Source organism: Haliaeetus albicilla, chromosome 10 (assembly GCF_947461875.1).
Source record: "Haliaeetus albicilla chromosome 10, bHalAlb1.1, whole genome shotgun sequence".
NCBI lineage: Eukaryota > Metazoa > Chordata > Aves > Accipitriformes > Accipitridae > Haliaeetus > Haliaeetus albicilla.
The window spans coordinates 28,532,664-28,546,985 of record NC_091492.1 but is presented as its reverse complement, the minus strand read 5'-3'; the positions used below and the strand labels follow the sequence as shown (position 1 = coordinate 28,546,985).

Below are 14,322 nucleotides of genomic sequence, written 5' to 3'. Positions count from 1 at the left end.
AGGGGGCTCGGGGCAGCTCCTCAACAGGCCTGCCGTACACTGCACAGCTCTTACTGGGCAGGGCCAGCCCCAGGCAGCGTTGCCAGCCCACGCTCCTGCCTGCACCCGCACTGCGAGGCCAGCACAAAAGGATGGACTGGGGATGAAAAGGGGAAAAAACCCCGTCGTTGCCCAGTAGACAGGATTTCTTTGGGGAGAATCCCTGCAATACTGGAGGCTGACAGGGGTTTAGGAGAACTGCACAGACTAAGGCTTGCAAAATTGTATGAAACAAAGCAGGCAGAGGACAACACGGCGAGCTTCTCCCATCGGCCTGCGCTCTCGCTGCCTGCACTCGGAGGGCTGCGAAATCCAAAGTGAAACATGCTCTGCTGAGGCTTCCTAAACGCATCACAAATTCGTCAGAAGACACATCTGTACGGTGCCAAATAAAACCACCTGCTGGGCGTTTGTTTTCTCTCTCCAGAAACGTTCTCAACAGTCACTGCATTTTGTAGTGCTTCTGCCATCCCGCACATCCCCTGAAGGCTCACCGTATCTGTAATGTAAACTGCCTTTGGAAGTATCTTCTTAAAATAGCGACAGAAATTACTAATACAGTTTTTAAAACCTACAGGCAGAGAACTGCAGTGGCACGAGCCTGCCCGTCCTTCTGGTGAGCTCACCAGCGAACCACATCCCGGAGAGACCTGCAGCAGCTCCCGCCTCCATGCCCCCAGCCTGCGACATCTCGCCAGTGCCAGTGCAGAGAGCGTAATTCTGCCTGTAGCCCCCTGCAGCAATGCCCCCCAACGCCAGCTGCAGCACCGGCTCCGGGTGATGCCAGGAAGGACCTGTGCAGCACAACGCGTGGCTGAGCCGCCACCACGGGACACGGTGTTGCTCGCCCCAGGGTGCCTGGAGCATGGTGGTGGCTGCCCAGTCTCAGCTGACAGGCCATCAGATGTGGAGGCATGGAAACTGGCTCTCATGGCCAGATCCTAGCAGCGACGCTCCGGTCTTCTGGGAAATGCGGAGCTGCGGGCAGCAGCCAGCTGCTGCTCCCCCGGAGAGCTGCACTGCCTGCCGAGCACGCACGCAGGCACAGAAGCAACTCTCAGGAATGGAGAAAGCTCAGCGCTCTGGACCAAAACACCAAGCTGCTGGGAGGGTGTTCATCGGTGCACCAGCAAGATCCACCAGCCCCTTCCTCAAACTTCCCCCCTATGCGGGTTCATGCACAGACCGTGGGGCAGTTACAAAGGTCAGTGTTGGAAATCACCCCCCAATTTCAGGGGCTGCCTTCCCTGAGTGAGCACCCTGCAGACCCTTGGCTCTCTCTGCAGGCAGCACAGCACGCCTGTTCCCGCCGGGTACCACATGCAGGCAGCCACCAAGCACGAGCTGCAGTCAGGCACGCTATTACAAAACCCCATTTGGAGGAAACATTTGAACCGGCGTTGGCACTTGAAAAGCTCCCTACGAGCACGCTGCAGTGTTCCCAGAAAAGCAACGTCAAATTTGGAAACCTGTTAGCACAAATCATTTTAATCTCTCCACTCACCCTTGCTTGGTACCCCCGAGCATGAATGAGCAGCGCAGCTGTGCAAAGGGGAGACTCACCGCCCATACATTAAGTACAAGCAGCTGGTGGGGCCAGGCTGTGACTCGCAGAGGAAGACGTGTGAAGGGGTTTCAAGCTGCGAGATGTTTTTTTGGACAGAGCCCGAGCATGCAAACAAACACAGCGAAGGACAGAACAAAGGCCCGCACAATGCAAACCATACCCTTCCCATGGAAGATTGTGGCCCAGCTCATGCTGCGGGCAATGGGAATGCGCTGCCAGCAGTGCCAGGGACCACGACTCTGGCCATGAGTCCCAAGGAACTCGAGCTTGCTACGGAAACAGCGTGGATCTCACATCCCCACCACGCAGCACCGCAGGGCAATGGCCCGGCGACAGGTGGGCAGAGCAGGGAGAGCTTTGGTGTTTTGGGTGGGCTACAGGGCACCAACGCAGCTGCTTGGGAGCCTGTCTGCGATCCTCCCCCCGCCAAGGGACCCGCACCCTGCGGCCGCCCAGCAGAAGCTGCAGCTGCCCAGACCTCAGCTGCTGCCAAAACTTCTCATGCCAAAAGCTGAGGCTAACGCTGACCGAGCCCTCTGGGCGCAGCCTCTCACTGAGCGCTCGCTTGCCCAGGCCACCACAGCCCAGGTGGCCCCGCTCGCCCCAGCGGAGGAGGGCAGACCCCACGCCGGGGTTCAGCCCCGGGTGCCGGGACGGATGGACAGCCCCGGTCCGTGGGTGACTCCTGTCGGGCATCGTGCCCGAGCCTGCCCTCTGCACTACTGTCCCGTCCGGCGATGTGCGGGTAATGGGGGGCACGGCCTGCTGCTGGGCTCCCAAAGGGGTGCCGGGAAGAGGGTGCCGGATGGCAGGAAAGAGGGAGAAAAAGGTACGTGGAGCACCCTGCGCTGAGCACCCTGCACCGAGCACCGTGTACCGTGCACCGCCCGCCGTGCACCAAGCGCTGACCTCCGCGCACCGTGCGCTGCACGGCGTGCGGCTCGCAGCGCTCCGCGCACCGAGCATCCCCCGCGCACCGAGCATCCCCCGCCGCTCCGCGCACCGCCCGCTCCGCACCGTGCACCGCTCGCCGCGCACCTTGCGCCGAGCACCTTGCACGCCACCCACCGAGCGCTGCCCGCGCCGCTCCCAGCGCCCGCGCCGCCCGCCGCTACCGAGCGCCGCCCGCCGCTGTCACCTGCCGGCCGGCGCCGCGGCGGGGACGGCGGGGGGACACACACCGTGCCGGAGCCGGTGCCGAGCGGCGCTGACGGCACACGCAGCCCCCCCCCGCCCCGCCGGGTGCCCTCCCTCCCTCCACTCACCGGGGCCGCCGCCACCGGCCGGGAGCGGCGCGAGACGCGGCGACGTCACGCGCACGAGGGGCCGGGATCCCCGGTGCCGCCCCACTGCGCATGCGCCCCGCCGCCGGCGGGCGGCACCGGGCGCTGGGCGGGAGGTGCGGGGGCGAGGAGGGGGGGGAGAAGGGGTCACGCGTGTGCCCGCACCGCGTCGGGGTGGGGGGTACGTGTGTCTGCGTGTGCCCGGGACACGCTTGCGCTCCACGGGACAGCCGGTGCCGGGACACGGCCGTGGCCGCGCAGCCGTGCCCCCTCCCGGGGCGGGGGTCCTCCGGGGCGGGGCCGCCCGCGCCAGCAGCAATCACCCCCCGGGCCCCAGCAAGCCCCGGGGTACCGCTTAGACCGGCAGCGCTGCGATCACTGCAGTCGGCTCATTAATTAGCACAGCGGGAGCGCCGGGAAATGCTACCGAAGGTGCCGGCCGTGGGGGGACACGGGGTGGGAAAGGGGGGAAGCGCCTGGGGGGGGTGGGACAGCGGCCGAGGGGAAAAAACCTCCTTGAAAGTGAATTGGTCTTTGATTGACTGCAATTACTGCTGTTAATTATTTACCGCTCAGGTGAATACGCGGCTGCGTGCCGCTCACGGACTCGCCTCTTGGCGTGGGTACCTACCGGCCTGGCCCCGTGAGCCCCCGCTGCCCTCCCGCCCCGCAGGCACGGAGGGAGCCGGGAGCCCCCCGTGGTCCGGCCGCTCCGGGGGTGCCCTGAGCCTCCCCCCCCCCGCGCGGGCTGGAGGACCCTCCTGCCACCCCCTTTCCCGTGCACGCTCCTGCTCTCACCAGGGTCTTCCTTCTCCCCGCTGCAGCCCCAGTGTGTGTGTGTGTGTGTGGGGGGGGTCCCCCAGGAAAATCACCCTCCACCACGTCCCACCCGGCTTCCAACGCGAGACTCGAGCAGGACGGAAAAGCAGAGCCGATGCAGCGCATCCCACGGCCGCGCTCAATGCACCACGGACTCCCGAGCAGCTCTAGTCTTCTGGTTTTTTTTAATTTGCCTCACAAGGTAGAGTACATCCAGGGAATGTGCAATGTACAAGGAAAGTGCTGAGCAGGCGAGCGCGAGGGGAGGCGGGGGTGCCCCACGGGGCCCGGGACTCGTAGCTAGCAGGCGGCACGCTCAGTCGGAGGGCGCGTCGGGGGTGACGAAGGTGCCCTTCTGGTCCCACTGCATGTCCCGGATGCGGCGGATGGACTGGATCTGGGGCTGGAAGGCAGACCATTCGTTCCAGTGTCGGAAGTCTCCGGTCTCAAAGAGGTATTGGTAGCCTCTGTAGCCAGGGTACTGGTACCCGACCCAGCTGCAGGGAAAGCAAACAGAGGGCACCTGAGCGGGGTCGGCCACTACAAGCAGCAGTGACATGGCCGGCATGCTCTTGGGGAGCCGGCAGAGTCCCCCTGCCTCCCGTGTGCTGGGTCCGATCCCCTGGGTGATGGGCTACACCACCGAAAACAGCCGTGTGGTGCTTTCTGGCTGCCCGAGAGCCCCGTGCGGGTGCTTGGGATTGGCGGGCAGCGAGCTGGGGCGCGGGGGAGGACAGGGAGCCTGGCAGGAGGCAGCTGCCGCCACGGCCCGGCTTACGTTCCACTGGGCACCTGCACGCTGCCCACGCGGTCGCAGAAGCCATAAGCCCAGAGGCTGGGCACGTCATCCTCCTGGATTTCCATCTTGTTGCCCTTGAAGTCAGCAGACTCGTACAGGGAGATTTTGTGGTCCTCAGCCTCCTGGGGAAGACAGAGGGAAGGCGCTGGGTTGTGCGGCTGAAGCCCTGGAGCTTGCTGCAGCGGGGCATCGAGTGGCACGGATCCGGCTCTGGCCGGACCCGCCTGGGTGCTTTCTGCTTCTGGACCACTCACCATTTTGATGGGACGCATGGACATGAAGCAGTCGCTCCGGTAGCTGCTAGACCAGGTGTCCCAGCGAGGGTACTCGCCCTTCTCCAGGATGAACATCTCCCCGCGCATGTTGGCCTGCTCGTAGGCCACCCAGCTGGGGAGAAGGGGTAGGACAAGACAGCGGGTCAGATGCCAGCCAGCAGCTCCTCTCCCGCTCAGCCAGCCAGTGGGGCATGGGGGCCAGGCTCCCAGCACCCAAAAAGGCTGTGGGTGTCAGGAGTGCCCCCACCATCCTGCTTCCAACTTTCTCCCAGCCCAGGTGCTATGGCATGTGCAGAGCCGGCAGCTAATGGGCGGCACCGAGCTGGCAGGCTCTCGCCCGAGTGCTTGCTGGTGCATGCGTCCAAGGCCGGCAGCAGACACCAGCGTGCTCACGGTGCTCCCCTTCCTCAGCCTGGGGACCAGCAGGGCCCCGAGGCAGCTGGCGAGCCCTGCACGCTGCGCACCAGAGACTTGTCCTTGCGTTAATCTCAGGACTTTGAGTGTTTTACCTCTTGCACCACCGAGCCCGGGCCAGGCCTGCCCAGGCTGTCTAATGCTGGCATGCTTGCATGCTTCACTGCACCAGCTTCAGCCAGCTCTGGCATTCATCCCATTACCAGGGCGCCCAGGGCTTACTCAGCTGCAATGTCACCTCTTTAGCAATGCCACGAGGTGCTGCTGTGCTGAGAATGTCACAGGCTTAAGGCTCCAAAAACCCTCGGCACCAGAGCAGCCCTGCGTTTGCTGCTTCCCATTTTCCTGCAAAACAGGGCTATTTCTGCAGATGCCAACAGGTATTTTCCTAATGGCAGGAGATGTGTTCAAGTACCACAGGCGGTGCGACCTTACACTGACTTCTAAGGCTCAGCTTGGTTGGTTTTGCTTTTGTCTGTCCCTAAGTGGGCACTGAGTCTCAGCAGTGACTCTAAAGAAGACTGTGAGGATTGAGGACCCCAGTGGCACCAAAGTATTCTGTTGTCCAAGTTTCACCCTGTCTGTATCTCGTGCAGCTTTCCAGGACTCGCACCTGAGCTCCTTCAGGGCTGCTCTGTCCCCCTTTCATTTCAAGAAGAGTTGGATATTCTGGGTTCCTAATGTAAAAGTTGTCATCAGTGCCACATGGTGTCATTTGAGGTGACCACAGGTCACCTCAAGGCTGCCGTCAAGGCAAGCTGTGTCCTGTGCATCCTCCCCACAGCACTGCCAGCCCCCCCTGCAGTTGGCCTGCAGCCGCCAGGCTGCCTTCCCAGGCACGGCGTTTCCAGCCAGGCATGGCTGCAGTGAGATGCTCTTTCAACATGAAGATCATCCGTCTGTTCAGCTATCTAGTTTGGCGATCATTTTTGTCCCTGCCTGTGCCGACTGTTCCCATGGCTTTCGGACCTTCCCAGCCCCTTTATCGCTGCTCAGCTGCCTGGGTGCAGGCAGGCGTGGGGGGCTGCCTGCCTGCCCTCCCCTGCCTGCTCCAGCCTTGTCTCTGCAGCAGCCCTGGCCACCAGCCTGGTCCAAGGCACCCGCCTTTTTTCACCTTGGCTTCTCTAAAATCCACAGGTCTCTTGCATTTCATTAACAGCGTCAGCAGATCTGATGGACACCTTTCCTTGGCCTTTGGCTTTGCATCTAGTGCCCTTTGCTTTACAAATGGCCCTGGCATCCTTCCCACCTGCCCAGGCTGTCCTGCCCTCCTCGAAGACCTGAGCTCCCCAGCTCCGCTCCTGCACTGGCCCTCCTCTGCTCTCTGCCCAGGCTGCAGGGAAATGCCCCTGCACGTCACGCTGCACCCAGGGCTGCTCCCCAGGACCGTGTCCCCACCTCCCCAGGGCATCCCCAGGGACACAGTCCCCTCTGTGGCTGGGGTCACTTACGGTCCAGAGGTGACGATGACACTGCGCACCCGGTCGAAGCCACGGTCCCCCAGGTTCAGGCACTCAGTGGTGAACTCCATCTGCCTGCCCTGGAAGTTCTCCTGCTCGAAGACGATGATCTGGGGGCAGGGGGAAAGGGTCGGACAGGGACAGGCACGCTTGGGGAGGGTAGGGCGGTGGTGCATGTCCCTGCATGGACCCTGCATGCACAAGCCCACAGCCCCACGTGTCCCCCTCGGCTCTCCAAGGCTTCCTGCAGCTTTTCAGGTCTGGTGCCCGGGCAAGCCGAACTGGGCTCTGTGCATGAGCAGCCCTGTCCCAACACAGCCTGAGCACAGGAAGGTCCCCTCCTGACAGCCTTCCCTGCTCCAAGACAGCCTCATCCTGCCCCCAGTTTTACTGCTGCAAAGCCACATCTCCCTGTGCCCGTGCCCACATCAGGTCCCAACTGGGCTGGGAAGGAGCTGCTTTTCCAGGAGCCGCATCCATGCCGTGGCCTTCACTGCCTGCCACGTGCCAATGTGTTGCCGGAGCTGTCGCATTGCTCACCCCTTGTCCACAGCCTCACTGCAGCACTTCGGTGGCACACTGCCCCAGTGTCACCACAGCGTTTCAGTGCCAGCTCTGTCACCCACAGCCTCCTCCATCCCCCCGCAGCACTGCAGGACCCCTGCATGCGGAGGGTGACCAGAGGGAGCAGGTGGCAGCACCCAACCCTGATGCCATGACGCAGGGGAGAGCATTTCCAAAGCCTGTGGTCCCCAACAAGCCGTCCCAGGCAAGCTGGCACCCAGAGCATTCCTCCTGCAGCAGCCCCACAAGCAGCTACTGAAATCCTCCACCTGGAGAGCTGCTGCCCAGGAGACACACAGTGGGGAGGGACGGCATTGTCCGCGCTCTGCTCCTGCTCTCAAAGGAAGATACTTCCCCTGGGCTGCCTGCGCTCTCCTCCTGCTGACTGCCCCAGAGATGCTGCCACCGTCCCTCACCCCCAGACCGCATCCCTGCAAGCGGGCAGCAGTGAGGCTTACCCTGAAGGCTTCTGTGGAGGGCTCCTCGCCCTTGCTGTTCGCCACAGGAGCAGGGTCGAGGGATGGAGTTGGCGCTGGGGCTGCCTTCTCCTTCTCCTCCGCAGCCTGGCCAGGAGCAGTGGGTTTTGTGGTCTCAGACATCGTGGTGTTGGGCTCAAGTCTGGGACAGGGCACCAGGCAGAGATGCCAGCAGCAGGTTAGAGGGCATGCATGGCTGTGGGTACCCACCACTTAATCCGGCCCTCACCCTGCCCTGGGGACAGTCGCATTGGGATGGAGGGCTCAGCAATGGGGTGGGTGGCTGGGGCCAGGAGAGGAGCTGCCAGGAGGTTCTCCAGGCAGGCACAGGCAGCCGGGTCCTGCCTTCACTAGAAGGACCACAGGAGGTCCCGGGTGCCCACAATCTCCTTCTGTCATCAGGAGCGCCCTGAGCATGGTCCCACCTCTGCAGGGGTGCCCAGAGCAGTCCCAAACACTGGTGCCCAGCTGCTCCATGCTCTCCCCGCTTGGGCCGGGGTCTGACACTGCACCGGGTGCTGGGGCCATCCCGCACGGGGTGTGCCTGAGAGCCAGGCTGGGCACTGGGGCGGCGTGTGAGGGGGTAGGAAGGGGACAGCCCAGTTTGCATGAAGCCCTCCGGTGGGCACCCTGCCCGTGGCCCCACGGGTGAGTGTCACCAGCGGCTGCCGGGGGAGCAGAGGGCAGCGGGATACTGAGCACCGGGGTGCTCCCAGACATGGTGGCCACAGCGGTGGTCACGGCTGAGACCCTGCATTTCCCTCTCCCCCCCTCGGGTCCGGCTGCAGCCCGGTGCCCGGGGACTTTGTCCTCTTACCTGGGCAGCTGCTGCTTCTTGTTGGAGTGAGCGGGCTTGTGTTTCGGGGCGCAGCGAAGCCCCCACTTTATAGCCTGGCAAGGGCAGACCCCCGGGCGGGCGCACAAAGGAACTGCCAGCTCATCAGTGTCTGCACGGCCGCCCAGTCATCACATCCTGCAAAGCGCTGGGCGAGCTGGAAGCCTCTCCCCGGCCCCGTGCCCAGCTGCTGAACGCAGCACTTTCCTTTGTGCCCGCGGCACAACAGAAGACCTGACCGTGCCACTTTGCAGCGCACGGCGGCACCCACTGCCCCGCGTGCGGCCGCCCCGACAGGGCATATATAGCCCTCGCGTGGCCTGGCCGGCACCGGCACGCTGCCCTCCCCTGCCCACTGCCCCTGGCACTGGTCCTGCAGGGGCATCCAGCTCCAGTGCGCTGCAGCCGGGGAGGATGCACCAGCCCCGTGCCCCGTGGCTGCATGGTGCCCAGCACTATGGCTGCACTGTGTTCATTTCTCACCTCTAAACACTAAATCTCTTGCTTTAAATGTCACTCCATACTGGGAAACACCTGAGTGCGCTGCCCTGAAGATGCCAGGATGCAAGACTTATGTGTTTTGAAATGCTTCAGGGTTGGGGTTTTTTTTCTAAATGAGGTATAATCGAAGCTGATACTTTCCAAACCATCTCAATCCCTGAAAATGGTGTCCTCCTTTGAGGGTGTCCCTGCTCACCGCATCCACTGGCATGGACGTTAGCTAGTTTTTAGCCCATTTAACCTCTGCTGTGCTCATTCTATACCAGCCCTAGTTTTGCCGTCACCACACTGCATGGTACCAAATCCCACACAGGGTTTTGGTGCATCAGTGCTGTCTCTCACCGACAGCAGGTGGAGGGGACCGTGGGGTGGCTGGCCAGGGACACGCTGGGCACCGGTCCCTGCGGCAGCTCAGCCTGCGGTGCCACATCTCCTGCACCCCACAGCTACTCTCTGCACCGGGAGGAACCTTGGGGGGGATCTTCCCCTGACTCTCACCGAGCCTCCGATCAGCTGCCCCCCTGTTTGCCTGCTGTGATCCTGTTCATCATGTAAATACCAGCACGCTTGTTTCCCTGCATTCCTTTCCGATACCCCCAGCATCCAGCACCAGCACTTCTGGGCTGGCTCTTCATTACTGGCAGCAGTAAATCACCCAAGGCCACATGTTCAGAAAGCTCAGAGCCCTCAGTTTTGCCATCACCTTTTGTTCCTCTCAAGTGTGAAGTGTCAACCAGCAGTGGTGGGATCCAGCTGCACCCTCTGGGCTATTGCCCAAAATCCCAAACAGAAAGCATTTATTGATCCCTTCTTCTTTTCCCGTGGTTTTATGGCAGGCTCTGCCATGCCCACAGGCATGGCCAAATGCAGGTGCTGCTGCTCCGTTTCCCCTGGGCACTCCCTGCAGTCTGGTCTCTCACCTTGACACTGGGCAGTTTTTTATGATTCACGGCTTTCAATTTGCATTCATTTTCGTGTTTGTTAGACAGATTTCTATTTTAAGCTGCATTCTCTTCCTCTCGGAGCCGGGGGGGGTTTTAACCGCCCTGTCTCGCCTGTGGCTCCTGGACATTAATCAGCAGGTCTCACCCACCCCAAAGGTTCTGCTGCACTGCTCCTGGCTCCGCTTCCCCTCCCAGCTCCCAGTACCTTTGGACTTGGGCGTTGGAGAACTGTGCTTGGAAGGACCAAGCTCGGCTCCTGACAGCTGCTCTGCACTGCTTTGGCTGTTACTCTGAGGACTTGGCAGCCCAGATGTGGTGTGCCCAGATGTGGTGAGATGGTGCTGTGGAAGGGCTGACAGCAGGGATCTGCCCTTGGTGGTCCCTCAGCCCCCGGACACAAAATCTCTGCCATCCCCACTGAGCATCCCTGCCACTGGCTGCAGGCTCTTTGGAAAGCCCTGCGCTGCACCATCCATCCCATCCCACACCGGCCCCTCGCTGCACCGTCCTGCCCCGGCATGGAGGGGCACATGGGATGCACAGCTCAAACACAGGAAAGAGTTGCCCAAGCCTCACCGCCGGTGCAGATGGCCAGAGTTGACCCAGCTCAGCCCCGGCAGGCACAGACACGGGCGCATGCCCAACACAAGGGGTTTGTTCTGCCCTGGTGAGTCCTGCTGCATGCGGAGCTCCCGCTGCTGCATCCTCTACCCAGTGCTGAGTGGCATCGTGAGTGCACCCAGCAACAGCCCGGGCTCCACAGGACCACGTCCCAGCACCAGAGCATGTGGCAGAGAGCGAGCCAGCTGCGGTCACTGCGCTGGTGGCTGGCAGCAAGCAGAGGTTAGGTCAGGCCGCAGCAAGAGGCTGAGGGCAGCTTGTGCCAAAGGCACATTTTCTGGGGGCTGCAGGTGTCGGGGACAGCCAGCGCAGCCCTGCTGCGGCCAGGAGCAGCTGGCTGCGTGCGAACCCCCGCCGGCTGCAGTGCTCACCTGCTCTGCCTTGCCTGTGGTGCCTGGGGCTGCCAGGGCTGCAGCTGCATGAAGGAGGATGCTCCAGCTCAGCCACCTGGCAGTTTCCTGGAAATGCTGTCCAGAAACACAGCACTACCTGGGAACACAGGTTTTGCCACCCCTCTCAACAGCCTCCTTTTGCTGCTGCCCCACTGCTCCACCCTCTGACAGGCAAACTGTGTGGGTGCCTCTCCAAGGTGCCCAACCCTCGGAGCCCTGCACAATCCCAGCATGACCCCAGGACGATTTAGTGGGAGGGGGTCACCATGAGCAAAGCTTGAAGGTGTTTAGGTACCCAAAATGTGGATGCAGCGGGCTCTTTCCAGGTCCCTGTGCACAGAGGCAGGAGGCTGCTGCAGCACTCCCTAAGTCTTGATCTGCATCTTTAGTCCATCTGGTGCCTTTGCACACCTGCCCCTTGCTTTCCTGTGCCCCCGCTCCCCACTTGTTATCATGCTCCATGGTTGCTGTGGGCTCAACCTGCAAAAGAGCTGCCCCAGCTTTCAGGGAGAGCTGCTCTGCCCTAGCAGGGAGAGCAAGCACTGCCACAAATGGAGATGCATCTTTTCTCCTACTTCCCAGAAATGCAGGTGAGAAAACCTCCCCACACCCCCAGCGGAGGTACGGGGCAGGAGGAGCGCTGCCAGAACTTGGGGGGGCATGGTCCCAGCCCAGGCCCATGCTGGGGCAGGGCACATGGCAGAAGTGCCGGCAGACACCGGGGGTGATGTCCCAGCTCCAGAGCTGTGGGGCTGGGGCTCAGAGCCCGTGCCCGGTGGGCCAGGGGAGCGGGAGCCACGGTGTCCCGGCTCATCAGCTTCTCTGCAGCGTCGCCTTTGTTCTGCCCGGTCCCTCCTCCCCGCCATGTGCTGAGTTAGGGGTTTCAGTAATGCTCTCCTGGGCTCTGTCTCTATCTGGAGGCTATAAAAACCCAGCCGGAGGGCTGCTGAACATGTCACCTCCCCAGGCACCAGCGCCTCACCCCAGGTAAGCACGGGAGTCTGGTGGCAGCTGCTCCTGCCCTGCATGGCTTGGCCCTGTGAGCGGCGCTGCCACTGGGACGCGTGGAGGAGGATCCGAGGCCGCTGGCATGGCATGGCCGGGGGCTGCGGGGTTCTGCAGCCGGGGCGCGAGACGAGGGCAGCCGCTGGGGACGGGCTGTGGCACCGCTCTGCCGTCACCCACCTTGTCACGGTGGGGACGGTGGCGGGGGGATCAGGGGACATTGCTGGCCGTGGCAGCGGGGCAGGGTGCTGCTCTCAGCGTGGGCATGCGGCCACCTCCGCAGCGCTCCTGGCTCAGCGCTGCCCTGTCTGCGGCCCCAGGCGCTGGCCCTGCCTGCGCGTGGCGAGCACGCCTGCGGACCTGCACAGGGCTGCCTGCGCCGGGGTTGCCTGCACGGGGGCTTTGGCGCAGGGATCTGCCTGCAGGAGAAGTCGTCTCCCTGGGCGTGGGCAGCCATGGGCAGCCCCATGCACGGGCTGGCAGCGTGCTCACCCCGCTGCGGTGCTGTGCCGTGCCGCGAGGACGGCTGCCAGGGCCACGGCTGCCCTGCCAGACACCGGGGCCTGCAGAGCCCCGGCCCGTGCTCTGCGCCTGCTCCAGCATGGAGCAACCCCATCGCTGCCTCCCACGTCACCAGCAAAGGGACTTGCACAAGGTCCCGAGGGCAGTTTCATCTGGGCAGAGGCTGGAGCAAGCCCCGCTGAGCAGAGCAGAGCAGGTAGCTGCAGGCTCCTGCCTCCATCTGCCTGCATTGCCCATGCAACGCATGCCCTGAAGCCTGGTCCCAGGACGTGGCAGTCCCAGGGAAGGGCCAAGCCCCCAGCGCTGGGCTGGTGGGTCTGGGTCTGGCCAGGCTGCAGCGGTGAGGCCAGGCTCACAGGGGCCAGCGATGCACCAGCCCTGGGGTGGGCTTTAACAGTTCCATTCCTCTGTGCCCCAGCAGAGCCACCATGACCCACCGCTGCAGGAGATCCTCCGGTCTCTGGAAGGTACGGGAGCCTGGGGAGGACCGGCGACGCAGCCTGAGCCCCGTGAATGCCGGGGCATGGGGCTGCAGTGTCTGCTCGGGGCCTCTGCACCCCTGACTCCCTCCATCTTCCCCAGATTGTGGTATGGGATGAGGCTTTCTTCCAGGGCAAGAAGCACGAGTTCACCGCCGACTGCTACAGCACCCCGGAGCATGGCTTCAGCACTGTCCGCTCCTGCAAGATTGAGAGCGGGGCGTGAGTGGGGGTCACAGGGGGCTGCCACCCCACAGTGCTGTGGGACCCCACAGATGGAGGGGGGTTGGAGGATGGAGGTCTCCAGTGCTTTTTGCCACCCGAGCCACAGGGCTGCCTCCTCCGGGGAACGGCCTGGTCCCCATGGGGCACAGCGGGCTCTGCCCTGGCTGTGAGTGGGGTGGTGGGTGCTGCGGGGGTTTCACCCCTCCCTCCCGCCCCCGGCAGGTGGGCAGGCTTCGAGCACTGCGGCTTCCAGGGGCAGCAGTTTGTGCTGGAGCGCGGCGAGTACCCATGCTGGGAGGCGTGGAGCGGCAGCAATGCCTACCACGTGGAGAGGATGTGCTCCTTCCGCCCCATTGCCTGTGCTGTGAGTGCCCCCACCCCGGCTCCCCGCTGTGGGGCTGGCCCCCGGAGCCCACCACCGGGCTGGTCCCTGGAGCCCACCGCCAGCCGTCGGCCAGAGGGCCGGGCAGGGCAGCCATGCCGATGCCGTGCCCCTCTTGGTGGCAGGACCACGGGCGCAGCAGGCTGATGCTCTTCGAGCAGGAGAACTTCCAGGGCAGGCGGGGGGAGCTCAGCGACGACTGCCCCTCGCTGCCTGCCCTGGGCTGGGGCAGCAGCGCCGTGGGCTCCTTCCTTGTCCGCTCCGGCGCGTGAGTACCCCGGGGACTTGCACCCTGCCAGGACCCGGCACCAGGGGCACGCACCAGAGCTGAGGATGCTCTGGCAGCTGCCGGCACCCTGCCTGCTGCCCAGCGCCCGCAGCGCAGGGTGCTTCATGGTGCTGCCAGCCCTGAGCTGCCGCCGCTCTCTGCTCTGTCGCAGGTGGGTCTGCTCGCAGTACCCGGGGTACCGGGGCTTCCAGTACCTCCTGGAGAGCGACAGCCACGCGGGCGAGTACAAGCACGTGCGGGAGTGGGGCTCCCACGCGCAGACGGGCCAGGTCCAGTCCATCCGCAGGGTCCAGCAGTGACCGCCAGTGCCGGAGCCACCATGCCGCCGGCCACGCACCCTGGGCACTGTCTCTCCCGTGGGGCGGTGGGGGCAAAGCTCAATAAAAGCTCAGTTGTCCAAGGCGGCACGCTGGCAGTTGGGGAAGGGGTGC

The 14,322-nt window shown here is 63.6% G+C and overlaps 3 protein-coding genes across 6 annotated transcripts in view; 1 reads left to right on the top strand and 2 right to left on the bottom strand.

Moving 5' to 3' along the window:
- The window catches only part of TPST2 (tyrosylprotein sulfotransferase 2), a 19,373-nt gene extending 16,392 nt beyond the window's left edge, over window positions 1-2,981 (bottom strand). For both annotated transcript variants that reach the window (XM_069794521.1, XM_069794520.1), the window contains exon 1: window positions 2,872-2,981. The gene's annotated coding sequence lies outside the window, so the exon portion shown is untranslated. The remainder of the gene's footprint in view (window positions 1-2,871) is intronic.
- On the top strand, window positions 1,771-14,322 carry CRYBA4 (crystallin beta A4). The gene is made up of 6 exons (XM_069794531.1): window positions 1,771-1,942; window positions 12,938-12,983; window positions 13,099-13,217; window positions 13,443-13,584; window positions 13,728-13,870; window positions 14,043-14,322. Exons 2-6 carry the CDS (start codon window positions 12,945-12,947, stop codon window positions 14,188-14,190), a joined length of 591 nt encoding a protein of 196 aa, XP_069650632.1. The 5' UTR covers window positions 1,771-1,942; window positions 12,938-12,944; the 3' UTR covers window positions 14,191-14,322.
- On the bottom strand, window positions 3,543-12,864 carry CRYBB1 (crystallin beta B1). Of its 3 annotated transcripts, XM_069794527.1 has the most exons (6): window positions 8,514-12,864; window positions 7,679-7,838; window positions 6,648-6,766; window positions 4,762-4,894; window positions 4,487-4,629; window positions 3,543-4,205 (listed from the first exon to the last, which is right to left on the bottom strand). In XM_069794527.1, the coding sequence occupies exons 2-6, from the start codon at window positions 7,817-7,819 to the stop codon at window positions 4,025-4,027; spliced, it is 717 nt and encodes a 238-aa protein (XP_069650628.1). In that variant the 5' UTR covers window positions 7,820-7,838; window positions 8,514-12,864; the 3' UTR covers window positions 3,543-4,024. The 3 variants fall into 3 exon arrangements, with proteins under 3 accessions (XP_069650628.1, XP_069650627.1, XP_069650629.1); XM_069794526.1 differs by having other exon boundaries at window positions 4,487-4,894; XM_069794528.1 differs by lacking the exon at window positions 8,514-12,864 and having other exon boundaries at window positions 4,487-4,894; window positions 7,679-7,848.

Excerpts from the sequence above, each read along its gene's own strand:
- CRYBB1 (XM_069794526.1), bottom strand. The coding sequence starts at position 7,819 with ATGTCTGAGACCACAAAACCCACTGCTCCTGGCCAGGCTGCGGAGGAG. Across the intron at positions 6,767-7,678 it reads CCTCCACAGAAGCCTTCAGG|ATCATCGTCTTCGAGCAGGA; the intron begins GTAAGCCTCACT and ends CCCTGCCCCCAG. Across the intron at positions 4,895-6,647 it reads GTCATCGTCACCTCTGGACC|CTGGGTGGCCTACGAGCAGG; the intron begins GTAAGTGACCCC and ends CCTTCTCCCCAG.
- CRYBA4 (XM_069794531.1), top strand. The coding sequence starts at position 12,945 with ATGACCCACCGCTGCAGGAGATCCTCCGGTCTCTGGAAG. Across the intron at positions 12,984-13,098 it reads GATCCTCCGGTCTCTGGAAG|ATTGTGGTATGGGATGAGGC; the intron begins GTACGGGAGCCT and ends CATCTTCCCCAG. Across the intron at positions 13,871-14,042 it reads TTCCTTGTCCGCTCCGGCGC|GTGGGTCTGCTCGCAGTACC; the intron begins GTGAGTACCCCG and ends GCTCTGTCGCAG.